A 16649-nucleotide genomic window follows, 5' to 3' on the forward strand; every position below is an offset into this window, starting at 1 on the left:
AAAATAACTTCTACGAAGCCAAAGAATTTTTAACAATGTTTTTAAACGAACCAAATGAGTGGCACCTTCGAGCCGATTCAGGCAACTTATTCCAAACAATATGACACGCCATTAATGAATTAAAATATGACCTTATGCGAGGAGTAAATGGAACTTGAACATAATTTGTCATATTGCGAAGATTATAATTATTATGATCAGAGTCAAAAGATAGCGGAACACTTAGGGGCCGGGGGAGGTCACCATGAAGCTGAGAAAAAGTAAAGCATGCGCATGAAAGAATGTATAGTGACTCAAGATCATGCACTGGGATTACTAATGAGCAATTGTTTTTCAGAATGAGGTGTCCAGCTTTATTGTAGACTTTAGAAGATGGTTTTAACGGAAAAGAAAAGGTTGGGATCTCCACTATTGGACAGTAAGAAACGTAACATTGGATTAAGAAGTGAAAAAGTATTTTCAAAATTGATCCAGGAAAAATATGTCTAAGTTTCCTTAAAATACCGAGACTCCTGCATATCTTTATTTTAATAAAATCGATGTGACGTTTGAAAGATAGGTTTCCATCAACAAGAATGCCCAAAAAATGAACATATCGATCTTTAGATCTATGAATTAGATCTTTAGATCTGGTGAATTTCTGATAACTGGGGATAAGCCTGAGTAACACGCGAAAAAATAAAAAAACTGGACTTAGAAAAATTTAGGGTAAGATAATTAGCATCAAACCACAAAATTAACCTCCAAAACAAATTTTCCAAATTTAATCGAAGCTCTGATTCGCAATTTCCCGAAGTGCCAAGTGTGCTGTCATCAGCAAAACAAACAAGGACATCAGAAGAGGGCGATCTATAGTTGCCACTATGGGAAAAGGAAGGCTCAGGATGACAAAGTCTACAGCAATTAATAAGTTTCTGCTTTTTTACAACTCAATAAAGATCATTTACATAAATCAAAAATAGCACAGGCCCCACAACTGATCCCTGGGGGACGTCAAAATTCACATGTGACAGGAAAAGTAGATCAACAGAAATTATCTTATCCTTCAAATAAAACTGAAACCAAGAAAATATATGTCCCTTTATGCCAAAATAAGACATCTTCGATAGAAGAATTTCATGGGTTAAGGAATCGAAAGCCTTGCGAATATCCATGAATATAGCAGCCGGAATCAATCCCGAATCTAACGTAAAATAAATAAAATTCAAAAGGGTCATACAGGGATGTTGAGTGGAGTGCTTCATTCGGAAACCAAATTGAAAATCATGAAGAAAATTTTTAGATTTTAAGAAAGTAAGGAGACGAGAAAGCATAGCCTTTTCAAATATTTTACTGCATACTGATAAAATTGAAATAGGTCGATAATTTGCCGGATCATTTCTTGGTCCACCCTTATACAAAACAACAATCCGAGCATGCTTTAGAGCATCCGGAAAAACTCCACGTTCAAATGAAAGATTAACAAGTTTTGTTAGAGGCAAAACTATTGAAGGAAGAATAGATTTAACTACCATAGTAGGGATAGAGTCTGGCCCAGATGAGAACGAGTTTTATTAGCCATTAACAATTTTAGCAATTCCACTTACTGTTACTGTCTCTTTAAACAAAGACTTAACATAAGACGTGCGGTGATAAGATCTGAAGTCTAGGTTGGGCCGAGATAAAGTAAATGAAGAAGTAAGATTATTGCCAATATTAGCGAAGAATGAACTGAATGCTTCTTGGACATAAGGCTCACCCTCCACAGCTCTATCACCAATGACCAGACTCATAGGCAAAGAGCTAGATTGAGAACCGAGTTTAAGTACAGAATTGATTACCTTCCAAGTTTTACGAATATCATTGCCACAAGCAGCAAAATAAATTAGATAATAAAAAGATTTGGCTTTCCCACACATGGAATTATACATAGTCCGGTTGATCTGGAATTGACAAAGACGAATAGCACCCACTGAATGTGTAGTACATTTGTAAGCTCCCTATAGATTAATCTTCCTTCGCTACCTTTTGAGTAGTCCGGATGTGATCCATGGGTTTAGGGGAACAATCCTTTTAGACCTATTATTAGAAGGTGGTACTTTACAAATGCTAAGAATATCCTCATTTATGGTTCCATAAAAAGACTCAAATAAACAAGAAAAATCCTTATCATTATCAAGCAAGCTCCACGAATTTTCCGCTAATTTAGACCCAAGAAGAGATAACTCTTTCTCGCCAAACCTAATAGTATGGGAATCAAATACCTGAGCCCGGTTACTCTTCCCCTGTTTAAAGCTGAATCGAGAATAAACGCTTTTCGTAGTCTTACAGGAGCTGTGGTATCAGTAACTTTCAGTATACAATTAAAATTATCTTATAAACTTAGTCATAAAAAAAAATAAGTTTACAGTCATTAAACAGCATGAAAAATAATGGATTGATTTATCGGGCAACATCTTGGTCTCACCTAGTAATAATCGAAATGAAGAACATATCAACCATAATATGGACTCTGGATATCCAGTTATTCCTCGCTATAAAACGGAGAATTTCAAGTTGTGATACAAATTTTAAAGCGAGTCTGTAGTCTTAATACTAATAAGATTCCTTCATTTCGAACTTGTCTACAAAATAATCATGAAATGTTTTTTCAGATCCAAAATGACAGTCAATCATTGAACTGAGCTCATTGTGCAGAAGTGATGTCAAATTAAACGGAAAAATAAATAAATAAAGCAACAATCTAAAAATACTTTACTTTTATATTGTTAAAAGATTATTTTTACCGTATCAAAACTCTTATATTGTTTTGTGTTTTCAGTAAAGCGCTAGTTTTCTGTAATCCTACAAACATAGGGAAATATCACCAGTTGATTTATTTGCACGTGTTTTATTAATATATGTTAGATAGTCTGTGAAGTATAATTTTTGTTCATTTTAAGTTTCAACTTTGCTCGTTACTTCCCTCGGATAAATTTAGTTTTTTTTTAAATTAATCTTTGCTCGTTTTTGATTGAAACTTAACTTATAAACTATATTACCATGACCTTTCTCGTCTCATGGAATACGTCCAGTTTGTTTTCAGTTTTAATATTGTTCGTTAGTTTCAGTCCAAAACTTATTTTTTTACTTAGTTTCTAATCACCTCCAATCTAGGGAAAAATAGAGTCGTTTCTTTCCCTAAATTTTTTTTTTAGAAAGAATAGACCTTTAATTCTTTGTTTAAAAAATTAAATTTAGTAACACTTAAGAAAGTAGCTCCAGGCGGCTTCGATACAAAAGGTTAACTAAGCGGACAGGTTTGCATATAGACAAACTTGTGGGAAATTTTGCTAGCTCAACAGTAATATGCCTTTAGGCTTAGGGAGTTATTTGACCTGTCCCTAAATAGAAAAGCCATTCGTTACTTACAAATGAATCAAAATTTCAAAAAAGATCATTTCATGTCTAGGTACGATAAATGGTATTATAAACTAAGTTTGTTTTCATTTCAAAAATTCTGGAAAGAATTACCTGAATTTTCCTACCGACCTGTTTTCATATGTTTTTCTTCCTCTTTGGATGCAGAATCTTGCGTATGGAGAGAATATTACAGCGGAATTGTCAAGTAAATAATTTGGATAAGTAAGTATAACAATAAGTAATCCTTCTTTTAATATACAACTGAGTGGTTCTAGAACCAAATGCCTACACTTCTCCAACCACTACAGGGGTTTGGGCCAGGAGCGTAATTTCCTAAGGAAGAGAGGGAGACCACAGTCTTCCCCCACACCCCAGTCGCCCCCCAAGTGAAGTTTATTTTCTCCAAAAATGTTGTCAAAAATAAGATAAGCCTGCATAATTCAAGCATCTACTGAAACAGGTCAGTTTTCTTAAGTACATATTTACCTTTTTTATTACTATACGGCTCGTTTTTAAGTTTTCTCTGTCATTGTCACTTGACTTGGGAAAATCGGCTCCAGATTTTACACCCCCCCACACCGGATTTTACGCCATACGTTGGGGTATGGATTTAGTGATCTATTAGAATGTCGTTGCAAACCATGAACTGGAAGACCTCTATTCCCATTTGAATCAAAATGCTTGACAAAATACCTTCCCGGGACATTCCTTAAAAAATGAGTGCATCACATTTATAAAAAAACAGTGAAAATATCTGAAAATGATTATATAGAAGGGGACAAAACCGTGATTGAAAAAAAAACAATTGGGAATCGAACCCCAGACACTAATTTGAAGTTCAACGCTGTACTAACAGAACCACGCCTCTAATGATATGATTTTATCTTTTGGTCTTTTTAAAAAAATTAAATAAAAAAAAAAAAAGTAAAGTAGTTTTTTTTAAACTGAAAGTAAGGAGCGACATTAAAACTTAAAACGAACAGAAATTATTCCGTATATGAAAGGGGCTGTCCCCTCCTCAACGCCTCGCTCTTTACGCTAAAGTTTTTTATTGTTTGACCAAAATAAAGTTGTGAGAAAATAAAACTTTAACGAAAAGAGCGATGCGTTGAGGAGGGGACGGCCCCTTTTTTTATTTAATTTTTGATCGTTTTTTAGTTAATGCAGCTTTTATTTTGGCTCACCGTCATTGAATAAGTAAACAAAATTTGCATAAAAATTTTACTTTTCTTTAGTTAAATGGCTGTCTCTAAATTTGGTTCTGACGTAGTTTACAAATTAACTTACGTAACAAACTTCTATATTCGTATATTTTTCTTCTGGCAAAAAATACAAAGTTGCAGATTTTTGTAGATATGAGCTTGAAACCTATGTAATAGGGTTTTCTGATACGCTGAATCTGACGGTGTGATTTTCATTAAAAATTCTTTCACTTGTAGGAGATGTTTCCCCACTCTTTAAAAAATCAGGTAAATTTTCTCAGGCTTGTAGCCTTTGATGAGTAGCCTAATACTAAACTTAATAAAATTTATATATTTAGAATCAGCATTATAAGCCCATTCTTTTGATACATTTATTGACATCAAAATTCCATTTTTAAAAGTTTCGATTACTATTGAGCCGTATCGCTTTTTTTATTGTTTTTTTTATTACGTATATGTTATTACGTATACGAGGAGGTTCTCCCCTTAGTCAATACCACGCTCTTTACATTAAAAGTTAAAATTTTGTTTAATTCAGAAACCCCTGAATCACAAAGGCCGTATAATTACAATAGATAGCTGTTTTGAAAGCACTAAAAAAAACTGTAGCGTAAAGAGCGAGGTATTGACTTGGGGGTGAACCCCCTCATATAAGTAATAATTTCTGTTCATTTTAAGTTCTAATGTTGCTTCTTACTTTCAGTTGAAAAAACTTGTTTTTTTTTATTTAATTTCTGATCGTTTTTTAAATAATGCTTGTAAATCCGGCGCCCCCGTCATAGAAATTGCCCTTACCCCAAAGAAACATCCTCCACGGAAAGATTCTCCCAAGTAGCCCCCTCCTCCAGGCCCCCCCACCAGAAAAAAATCCTTCCTGAAAATGTCTGTATACTACGCAATAACCAATGCAAAATGTAAGCAATGGACAAAGTTCATAACTTGCAGCCCTTCCTCTGGGAACTGTGGAGGATTAAGTCATCCTAAAAGACATATTTATTAAATTTTCGACTATGTTGAACAAAATGACTATCTCGAAATTTTAATTGGGTGACTTTGGGAAAAAATGAGCGTCGGAGGGGGCCTAGTTGCCCTCCATTTTTTTTGGTCACTTAAAAATGGCGCTAGAACTTTTAATTTCCGTTCCAATGAGCCCTCCTACGATATTCTAGGACCACTGGGTCATTACGATTACCCCTGGGTAAAAAAAAAAAAACAAAAAAAAAAAACAAATAAACACGCATCTGTGATCTTTCTTCTGGCAACAAATGGAAAATTCCGCATTTTTGTGGATAGGAGCTTGAAACCTCTACAGTAGGGTTCTCTGATACACTGAATATGATGGTGTGATTTTCATTAAGGTTCTATAACTTTTAAGGGGTCTTTCCCCCTTTTTTCAAAAATCAGCCAAATTTTCTCAGGTGCGTAACTTTTGATGGGTAAGATTAAACTTGATGAGACTTATATATTTGAAATCAAAATTAAAATCTGATTCTTTTGATGTGTCACTCCTTACTTACAGTTCGTTACCACGAACTGTTTGATAGCGACGAAGACCACACTGCCTTTCCATAAAAAACAACAAAAGCACGAAGAACAACAGGGAAGTCTTTTTGCAAGACAGTGAAGATAATTTGAATGAATATTTTGGCCCTACGTCCAAGGGCCGTCCTCAGCAAGACAAAAATATATAAAAGAAAAAAGACTCAAAACAACATGCGACCAATAAAACCAAAAATAAAAAATTTTTCAAATCAGTTCTAGCATCCTTAGCCTACTTAATCGAAGTTCAGCCAGGACTGATAAAAAGTAAAAATTCTGATTCTGCATTAGGCAGCCATATTTTTGAAAATCCTAGCCAAAATATACTTTTTTATGAATCCGCCCTTATTAGCAATGACCTAGGCATAAAGCAGGTAGTCCGAGAATCAATTGAAATCAGACTAAATATGGCTGCCTAATGCAGAATCAGATGAAACAGCGGAAATATTAGAATTTAGAGCTTTGACTATATGATCTTTATGCTGTTGTATGCGCTTTTCTAAATTCTGGGCTCTACCTACATAATATTTGTCACAATCGCATGGTATTTGATAGACCCCTCTTTGACGAGTAACTGGGGTTTTATCTTTACCAGAATTTAGAAAATTTATGATTTTAACATTATTTGTGAATACTAGATACAGATTATTTTTTGTGCAAACTTTTTTAAGATTTGTAGTGATTTTTGGGATGTAGGAGGGGTAAATTATGTTTAAGGGCTTGTCTAAAATCTCACATGATAAACTATCATTAATTTTACGGGAATGTCTTTTCAGTCTACAGTTAATTACACTATTAATAAATAAAAATTGATAACCATTTCCAAAAAGTATGTCCCTGATAAAGCTTAATTCTGCTGTGATGCGGGAATCAGAACAAATGTTTAGGGCACAATGAACGAAAGATATTACAACAGCTGTTGTAACTTGTGGTGGGTGGTTTGAAAGAAAAATAATTTAAAACACGTTCTTATTGCTAATCCAACCTTTTTGGTAGCTAACCTCAAAGGTCTTTTTGTGACCGGTTCTGTGTTAATGTCTGTTGGTTTTTAAAAATATTTTGTAAGGTCATTTTTAATTAAATTTGTGTATAGAGCATTTAGTGTATATTCCCCCAAGTCCCTATTTAAGAAAACATAATTATTAATCTTAAGTCTGATTTCAATTGATTCCCCGACTACCTGCTTTATGCCTAGGTCATTGCTAATAAGGGCGGATTCATCAAAAAGTATATTATGGCTAGGATTTTCAAAAATATGGCTGCATAATGCAGAATCAGAATTTTTAAATTGTTTTTCTTTCATCTCATTGAATCGCCTTGTTTTACCTTACTTTTTATCAGAACTTCGCTGAAGTAAGGATGCTAGGACTGCTTTGAATTTTTTTTTATTTTTGGTTTTATTGGTCGCATGTTGTTGTGAGTCTTTTCTCTTTTATATAGTTTTGTCTTGCTGATGACGGTCCTTGGACATAGGGCCGAAATATTCATTCAAAGTATCTCCACTTTTTTGCAAAAAGATTTCCCAATTGTTCTTCGTGCTTTTGTTGTTTGGTTTTTGTACCTTAATTGCGTAGCTTATTAAGGGGGCTTGGAGGAGGAACATACGGGAGGTGTTCTTGAAAACCTCCATTTTAGGGTTTTGGACCATAATTATTACAATGATGATATTGTTTTATACTTCCAATCTTTTCAAACAGTTCGTGGTAACGAACTGTAGGTAAGAGGCGACCCGGCTCAATAGTAAGGGAAACTAAAAAAGAATTTTGATATCAATAGATACATCAAAAGAATCAGATTTTTATGCTGATTTTAGATATATAAGTTTCATCAAGTTTAGTCTTACCCCTCAGGTTAAGAGCCTGAGAAAATTTGCCAAATTTTCAAAAAAAGGGGAAAACACTCCCTAAGAGTCATAGAATTTTAATGAAAACCACACTATCAGATTCAGTGTATCAGAGAACCTTACTATAGAGGTTTCAAGGTCCTATCTGCAAATATGTGGAATTTTGTATTTTTTGCCAGAAGAAAGATCACGGATGTATGTTCATTTGTTTTTTCTTTTTCCCAGGGGTGATCGTATTGACCCAGTGGTCCTAGAATGTCGCGAGAGGGCTCATTCGACCGGAACTAAATGTTATAGTGCCCAGTTTAAGTGACCAAGAAATTGGAGGGCAACTAGTATCACTTTTTACAAAAAAAAACTGCATTTTCATGAACAATCTATGCTCAGCATTCTACCATCGGAGACTTTTGACCATTCTACACTAGCCACGGTAAAAAGCGCAACTTCATTTCTCGAGGGTGTGCAAAATAAGGAACAAGTACCCCTTCATTATTTTATTATGGTTTTTCTTTTTTCCGCAGCTCGTTAAAGTAAAGAACGAATAGTAAAGCTTATAATAATTGAATATTACTAGGAGACTAAAAGTTTGTAATAAAACCTTATTACTTTCCTAGAAACCAGCATCATCCATTTGTAATTAACAGAAAAAAAGGACCGATACAGTTCATTATAAATGGGCCAATGCTAGCTTCATCGGATATAGCTGAAAACCTAGTAAAGAACAAAACACGGCGCATAGTAACTAAAAGTTAAGATAACTACATGAAAGATCTATGTAAAATCATTTCGATGAATTCATTTGTAGATTTTATTTATATGTTTGCAATATTTGCATTATCTACTTAAGAAGTGAAACCAAAAGTGTTGTCTTTTGTCGGGGCGTAATTTGTTATGGGATAGGGGGCAACTGCTCCCTCTTGGCCCCAGATTTCTCCCCCCAGACCCCAGTTTGCCCCCCCAGCTGAAATTTAATTTCTTCAAAAATCTTTTCAAAACTAAGATAAGCCTGCATAATTCAGAGAAACGGGCCAGTTTTCTTTATTAATTCTTTGAATTTATGGTACTATAATGATTTTTTTTATTCTTCACTGACATTTTCACTTGATCTGGGAAAGTTTGGTGCACCTTGGCCCCCCCCCCCCCCACAGGGTTTTGAAGAAATTACATCCCTAGTTTTAGTGCTGTATCACACTTACGGATGGTAGAATTAAAAAAAATCACGTAGATATGAGCAATAGCTTTCAAATGAGCCATTAAACATCACTCTAAAAAGTTCTGGTAGCCCCAGCTTTTATACTTGAGACAAAGCACCCGAAATGCCGTTTTTTAGTGCCATTTGGAATTTGCTGATGGTGGTGATTGTGGAATTTATAGGAAAGAAGGACGTATATACGAGCAATATCTTTTATATGAGCTACTAAAAATTTGTCTTAGATACAGGTGATACCAAAACACCCAATAACAATACGCCGATACCGATACGCGTGATATCAATACGTCTGATACCAATACAGAGTACAACCCTTTCCCCAGAGACTATGCAGGGTCATATCATCACTACAACCACAGATACTGGACCTTTGAATTATGATGAACAAAATGGCTATACAAATGTTGATTGGATGTCTTTTGGGGAGGGGGGTCTGTTGGAGGGGGGGGGGCTATTTGCCCTCCAGTATATTCGGTCATTTAAAAAGGGCACTTAAAAATTTAATTTCCTTTCGAATTAGCTGTTACACATCTCTATATGATGCTCTGGCCACCCCCTAGCACTGCTAGAAAAAAAAAGAAGAATAAAAACGGGAGACAGATCAGTGCTACCGATGCAAAAAAGCGATTTTCTCTGTTGTTCAAGGAGAGGGACTTTAATTTCCCTGTAAAATGTTATCGGCCATGCTGATTCCAATGGTACACTTTTCATTTTGATTTTACACCATTTTTGAGGGGTTTCGAATTCATCATAAACTTCTTTTCGCAATAAACTTTTACTTTTAAGACAAACAGAAATAATATTCACCATTCCTGAATCAGTGTCAGATGGCAGTTTTTTTTTACTAGGTTTCTTTTTTCTAAACGTGGTTTTTAATTTTTGCTTGCTATGGGCTGTGGTTCGCTCTTTACTAGGTTGCAGCTGCTGTTGCAACCATAATTTGGAACTTGCTGATGGTGGAATTTATAGGAAGGAAGGACTTATGCTTGAACAATACCTTTTATATGAGCTACTAAAAATGAGGATACCAAAACACCCAATAACAATACGCCCATACCGATAGGAATGATATCGATGCGTCAGATACCAATATACCGTATGACCCTTTCCCCAGGGACTATGGAGGGTCATATCATCACCAAAACCATAGATATTGGACCTTTGAACTATGTTGAAAAAAATGACCATCTCAAAATTTTGATTGGATGACTTTGGGGGGAGGGGGCCTGCAGGGAGTGGGGCTAGTTGCCCTCCAATCCTTTTGGTCACTTAAAACGGGCACTTACAAATTTAATTTACTTTCGAATGAGCTATTACACATCTTTCTATGATGCTCTTGCCACCCCTTAGCCCTGCTAGAAAAAAGGGAGACAGATCAGTGCTACCGATGCAAAAAAGCGATTTTGATGACGTGGAATTTTGCATTTTTTGCCAGAAGCAAAATCACGGATGCGTTTTATTTGTTTGTTATTCTCTCGTTTTTTTTTGCCCCAGGGGTAATCGTATCGAACCAGTACCACTAAAAATTAGAAGAGGGCTTATATGATCGGAAATCAAAAGTTCTACTAACCTTTTTAAGAAACCAAATATATTGGAGGGCAGCTAGTCCCCCTCCCACGCCCCTTCTTTTCCCCAAAGTCGATCAAAATTTTGAGATTGCCATTTTGCTCAACATAGTCGATAGATCTAATGAATACATCTTTAACAATGACTTGACCCCTCACAGCCCCCAAAGGAAGGGCTGCAAGCTATGAATTTTGCCCATTGTTTACGAATAGTATTAGCTGTTGGGAAGTAAATAAATATTTTTTGGAGCGGGATTTTTCTGTAAGGGGGTTTACGTAGGAGAATCTTTTATAGAGAAGTTTTTTTTTGGGGGGAGGGAATTTTTCATAGAGAGGGAGCTGGATTTTCCAGTATTATTTAAATTATCGGTAATTGTAAATTATCTCCGAGGTTTTACAAAGGAAAGCCAGGACTTGTATGATGTTGGGCATAGAATCATCTCGAAGCTTTCTGGGTTTGTTCTCTGGTTAAAAAGAGTTAAACAACAGAATATAGGAATGGGAGGGGGAGGAGTCTAGCGGCCCTGAAAATAAGATAAACACATTTTGCTGTTCCTTTCCAGTGGAAAACCAGAATCTTACAGTCATAACTTATTAGGCTAAAAGATATACAATAACGAAAACCGTTCCAAGCTTCCCCCTCCCGTAAAAGGGTCTAAATAAAGGCTAGTTATCTTTTTTCTCTATCTGCTTAAAACTTTTATATTGATTCCTTGGACTAAAAGAATGCTTATGTAGGAGGGAAAAAGGAAAAAAATATTAGCTCCTCCCAAAATAGGGCCGGGTGGTGGAAAAAAAAACCAAAGGTTTTTCCCTCAGCCACTTGGTATTTCAGAAATGGCTATAAAAACATTGGAGGGCCCTCATCCGATTGGAAATAAGAAGCTCAAATGCACTAATTAAAGGTGTAAAGTTAATGAAGAACAATAACCTCCCCGTGTGATTTTCTACCAAGCCCCCATAGCCCCAAGGGAATTGCATCGAAACCATAGATTGTAATACTGCTCGTCAACGTAAAAAAATCTAATAAGTGTGCATTCAGGTTTCACGTCACACCAGCAACCCCAGGGACTAAGGGGCCAAGTTATACAAGCTACCCATTGTTCTCAATTATTCTAGTAGGAAAGGTGACCATGTTTGACCTTGGTTGTCCTGTCAGCTAGGAACTTTTTGGGATTGTGTGCTAGGCCAAGATTCCCAGAGTCTCTCAAAGGTAAACTTTGAAAATAGTACGCGTGCCTGAGTAAATCAAAAGATACTACGTGCATATGATTGTTCAAATTCTCTCACATCTATGAAATTGAAGTACAATATATCGGGAATTACTTAAGGAACCGATATGAAACTATGAAGGAGTTTTGACGGCGGGGGGGGGTAAGGCAATTTTAAATTTAGACTTGGGGAGGAGTAGAGGTAGATTAAAAGACGCTATGTGTATCCTGGCTATATAAAAATATCTTGGAAGCGACTTAGGGGATGATGTTGAAGCTTTCGGGCACTGTTGAAGAAAAACGGGGAGGGTTGGGCAGATCGACTTCAAATTTTATGTTGTACGGTGGGGGTGGGGGATGTGCCGTTGATTTTTGTCTCTGACCCAACTATTGTGTTTTCAAGATACGCTCCTGTTGGACCTATAATGTAGTAACAGTAAAGTATCGATGTAAAACAGAATACTATGCGCAGCCAGGTTATCAAAATAATGGACCTGCGGATTGTTGGGAATGGCATGGGGCATCAAGTTTAAACCTTAAGGAAGGTTGAGGGATGATTAGTGTATCTTAACTATGTGTGAACTAACTATGTGTGAATTTAACTATATCTTAACTATGTATTGAAAAGGTGGAACTAAATCTCAAGACGCTTTATGAATCCTGTGTAACCAAATGTCATATCTGCTTTATTTGGGAGCGGCTTGGAGGACGGGGTTGTTGTATCTAATGAATATAATGTTTCCGACCCAGCAAGACGCTTTTTACTATAATCCCCTATGGGAACTAAAATATATTCATGTCAATAGGTAGCGAGGTCAACAAAAGACATTATATGGTATCAGGCTACTGTATTGCAAATCTGCAACATCTCGGGAATGGCCCAAGATTCAGAGTTTCAGAGAGTGTAGAAAGCTTTCATGTAGAGCAGAGAGGGGCAAGTGAACCATAAGTATTGAATTGAAAGGGGGTGGGAAGAAAGAGAGTTGAAAAGACTTTTTTTCTATTTAGCCAATGTTTCTGCACTATAAGGCTCAATGAGAACTATTTAACGCGACAGTGTGAAAGAAGCTTAGCTATCGAATGTTTGTAGTAAGGACGGAATTTGTTATATAATGTAAATGTGATGATATATAGTAGAAGAATATTTTGCGTGCACCTGAAATCGTGAAGAGTAAAAACGTCAAAGAGTGAATATTAATGTTTTATAAGTCCAAATGGCTATGTTTACACGCTGACTGGCTAATTTTTGTCCCTAGTTTGTCATAGAGAGTGCAAAGCCATAAATATACAAAGTTCGTCTTTTGAATTTGCAAGCATAACCGACATATTCACCTACGGTCTCGAAGCTTGTCACCAAAACCCAGTATTCAAATTTTCTAACTAATGGTGGGCAATATATTCTTTTATTTTCTATATTTTTTTTCTCTCTAAAAAAAACATGTTCAAGCTCCTTTTCTAGTACTGAATTATGCCAAAATAAACGGATATGTATTTCCTTTCAATTTTTCTCTATTTACTAAATATATATTTTACTTTAAATTTCACTCAACTAAATGCCTATAATGAATGTATTCTCACTCATTGCGTGACGACTGTCATTCTTTAGCTTTTAGTCGTTATTATGCAGATTTTTTTCAATATATAATGGACTTATATTTACCATAGTCTTATTCCTTTATATGTGAAATTTAAGAAGTAGGTACGAGGGTCGAAGGGCCCTTCAGAGTGTTTCTCTTACATATATGTCAATCCCTACCAACTAGCTAATGTCCTTCCTGTTATTTTGTTTCTATGTCTGGCAATGTGCAAAACCAAACCTTATGGATCTCTGTGTAAATAAAGCCTGAAATAGGGAAATTTTAAGTTTATAATCTGAAACTAAACAAATATAAAAATAAGTCGGCCTTCAATCTTGTTCTAGTAACAACAACATACTTTTGACGTCAAATTTTATTTCAAATATAATAATTATAAAGCGGCTCAATAAGTTCACCAATAACCAAGTCCACGGCCATAGCCATAGCCACCATAATAAGGACTGTAAATGCCTCTGTATAGTCCAGCACCGTAAGCTCCATAGAGTCCACCGTATCCAAAGCCAAGTCCGGCACCATAGCCAAAGCCATAATTTGGAAGGAATGATTCACTTCCTTCAATGTCTGTGCCCTCCTTTTTTTCTTCTGCTGGTGCGCACATAGCAATTGCGAAAAGGGCCAGGAAAACCTAAATAAGAGAAATTGATTAGAGATGCTGCGGATTTTACCAGTTTTTTTGCAATAAAAATAAATCTTATTTATATATTTTATCATATTACATATGTTATTATATATGTTATGCTATCATACATGTTATAAGCAACTTTTCATTAAAGTTTTCATTGAATGCTTCACTATTTTCCCTTTTCTAAATATAATGGAAGATAAATTAACGGAAATCAGCTTTTATATTTCATAAATGATATTCAGTGTAAATATTTCCCTAGAAATTTATTAAAAGAATCGATATAATGAATGTAGAGGACATATGGACATAGGATTTGCAGACACATTAAACAAAATATGTAGTTTAGTAGAATTTTGTAAGAAAATGAAATGATAATTAAAAGTAACTTTATAAGTCAGAAATTCAATTGTGCTTTTAAAATCTTAAAACTATTAAAGAAATAAGGACTTACAAATCGTTTCATCATTTTTGGTATTTCGATCGGTAAGTTTCTTAGAAAGCTATTTCAGTTCTGATGCAAAAAGGATATTACTCAGGTGCTTATATACAGAAATCGTAAATTTTCGAGACCTTGAAATTTACGCAATTTTATTTTTTTGCAAATACGGTTGAAGAAGTTGAAAACAAAAAATGCTATTCTTTGTGTTGAACGGTGTTTTCAAGATTATGAAAATGTTCTTTGAGATTACTCAATATGCCTTTTGTCTTAACTAACAATTCTGGTTTTTGTTGGTAAGAAAACTGCAGGTGGTTAGTTAGCCATAATGTACATAAACAGTGATAACAAACTACGCTAGAAGGAGTCAAAATGAGAAAAAGAACAATACAAAAGAAAAGGAAAAACAAAATGTCCATCGTCGTGTTCAACGATGTTTTCATCATTCAGTAAATCTTCTTCCGGATTACTCAGTATGCCTATTGTATTCAGTAACAATTGAGGATTATTTTTATGATTAAAATAAAACAGCGGGGAGTTAGTTAACCTTAATGTTAATAACAATTACAACAAATTATACTAGAAAGAGGAAAACACAATTTTAAAACATTAGAAAAATTGGAAACATTTCAGGAGCAGTAGATAAAAACTGAATTAAGCTCATGTTTTGCCACATCCCTCTCCCTTTTAAGAAACTGTGGATAGACTCTGACTAAGCGAAACTGAAATGGCCACCTTGAGTCCACGGGAGCAGAAGGATAAGTACCGGGATGTGACTCCTACGGTTTTAACTAGCTTCCTTATTAGTTTAGTTTGAGAAACTAATTTATGATTTTACCCATATGAAACATTTTTAGGAGTCAATAAATGTTATATATGAATATATATGAAAGCAAAGACATCATTGACAGGTGACACCTTGTACCTAGCTCATGCCCTTGAAACACCAAGATTTACGCAATATCTTCAGACTATCGAATTCAATCCCTATAATTTACCTGTTCTGGGCTATTTGACTAAAACCTTTGGGCTGTATTAAATAAAAAAAACAAGTTTTTTAAACTGAAAGTAAGGAACGACGTTAAAACTTAAAATGAACAGAAATTATTCCGTATATGAAAGGGGCTTTCCCCTCCTTAACGCCTCGCTCTTTACGCTAAAGTTTTTCATTGTTTAAAAAAAATAGAGTTGTGAAAAAGTCAAACTTAAGCGTAAAGAGCGATGCGTTGAGGAGGGGACAGCCCCATTCATATACGGAATAATTTCTGTTCCTTTTAAGTTTTAACGTCGTTCCTTACTTTCAGTTAAAAAAACTGTTTTTTTTATTTAATTTTTGAACGTTTTTGAATTAATGCAGATTTTGATTTTGGCTCACCGTACATGAATAATTAAAACAAAATTCGAATATTAATTTTACTTTTATTTGGTTAAATGGCTTTCTCGAAACTTGTTTAATTTTATTTATGAACGTTTTTATTAGTAGTAAATATACTCAACTTACGAATTAACTTACGTGACGAACTTCCATGTTCATATATTTTTAATACGTATATTAGAGGGTTCGCTTCCTAGTCAATACCTTGCTCTTTAAGCTAAAGTTCGAATTTTGTTCCAATTCTTTAAAAATGACCCCTTAATCACAAAGGCTGCGAATTAGAATAAATAGCTCTTATGAAAGTATTAAAAATATCTAGTGTAAAGAGCGAGGTATTGACTAGGGGGCGAACCTAATCATACACGTATTATTTTTTGTTCATTTTAAGTTTTAATGTTGCTCCTTACTTTCAGTTGAAAAAATTTAATTTCTGATCTTTTTTTAAATAATGCTGGGAAATCCTGACACCCTCTTCATAGCAATGTCCCTTTCCCCATGAAAAATTCCTCCTTGAAAATATCCTCCCACATACCCACCGACCCCACCCCCCCACCACTACCAGAAAAAATCCCCGTTGAAAACATCTGTATGCTTCCCAATAACCAATACACACCTATATGATAACATTGGGTAAAGTTCATAACTGTCAGCCCTCCCCCCGGGG

General features: G+C 35.1%; 2 protein-coding genes across 2 annotated transcripts in view; one reads left to right on the forward strand and one right to left on the reverse strand.

The window, feature by feature from the left end:
* Positions 1 to 16649, forward strand: part of LOC148941523 (ras-related and estrogen-regulated growth inhibitor-like protein) — a 387592-nt gene that overhangs the window by 233153 nt on the left and 137790 nt on the right. The window lies entirely within an intron of this gene.
* LOC148941533 (uncharacterized) lies at positions 13884 to 14669 on the reverse strand. Its single transcript, XM_089104256.1, has 2 exons — positions 14626 to 14669; positions 13884 to 14174 (listed from the first exon to the last, which is right to left on the reverse strand). The coding sequence occupies exons 1-2, from the start codon at positions 14638 to 14640 to the stop codon at positions 13941 to 13943; spliced, it is 249 nt and encodes an 82-aa protein (XP_088960382.1). The 5' UTR covers positions 14641 to 14669; the 3' UTR covers positions 13884 to 13940.

This window comes from Artemia sp. Qi Xiang Cuo, chromosome 18 (assembly GCF_049724085.1).
Source record: "Artemia sp. Qi Xiang Cuo chromosome 18, ASM4972408v1, whole genome shotgun sequence".
Classification (NCBI taxonomy): Eukaryota; Metazoa; Arthropoda; class Branchiopoda; order Anostraca; family Artemiidae; genus Artemia; species Artemia sp. Qi Xiang Cuo.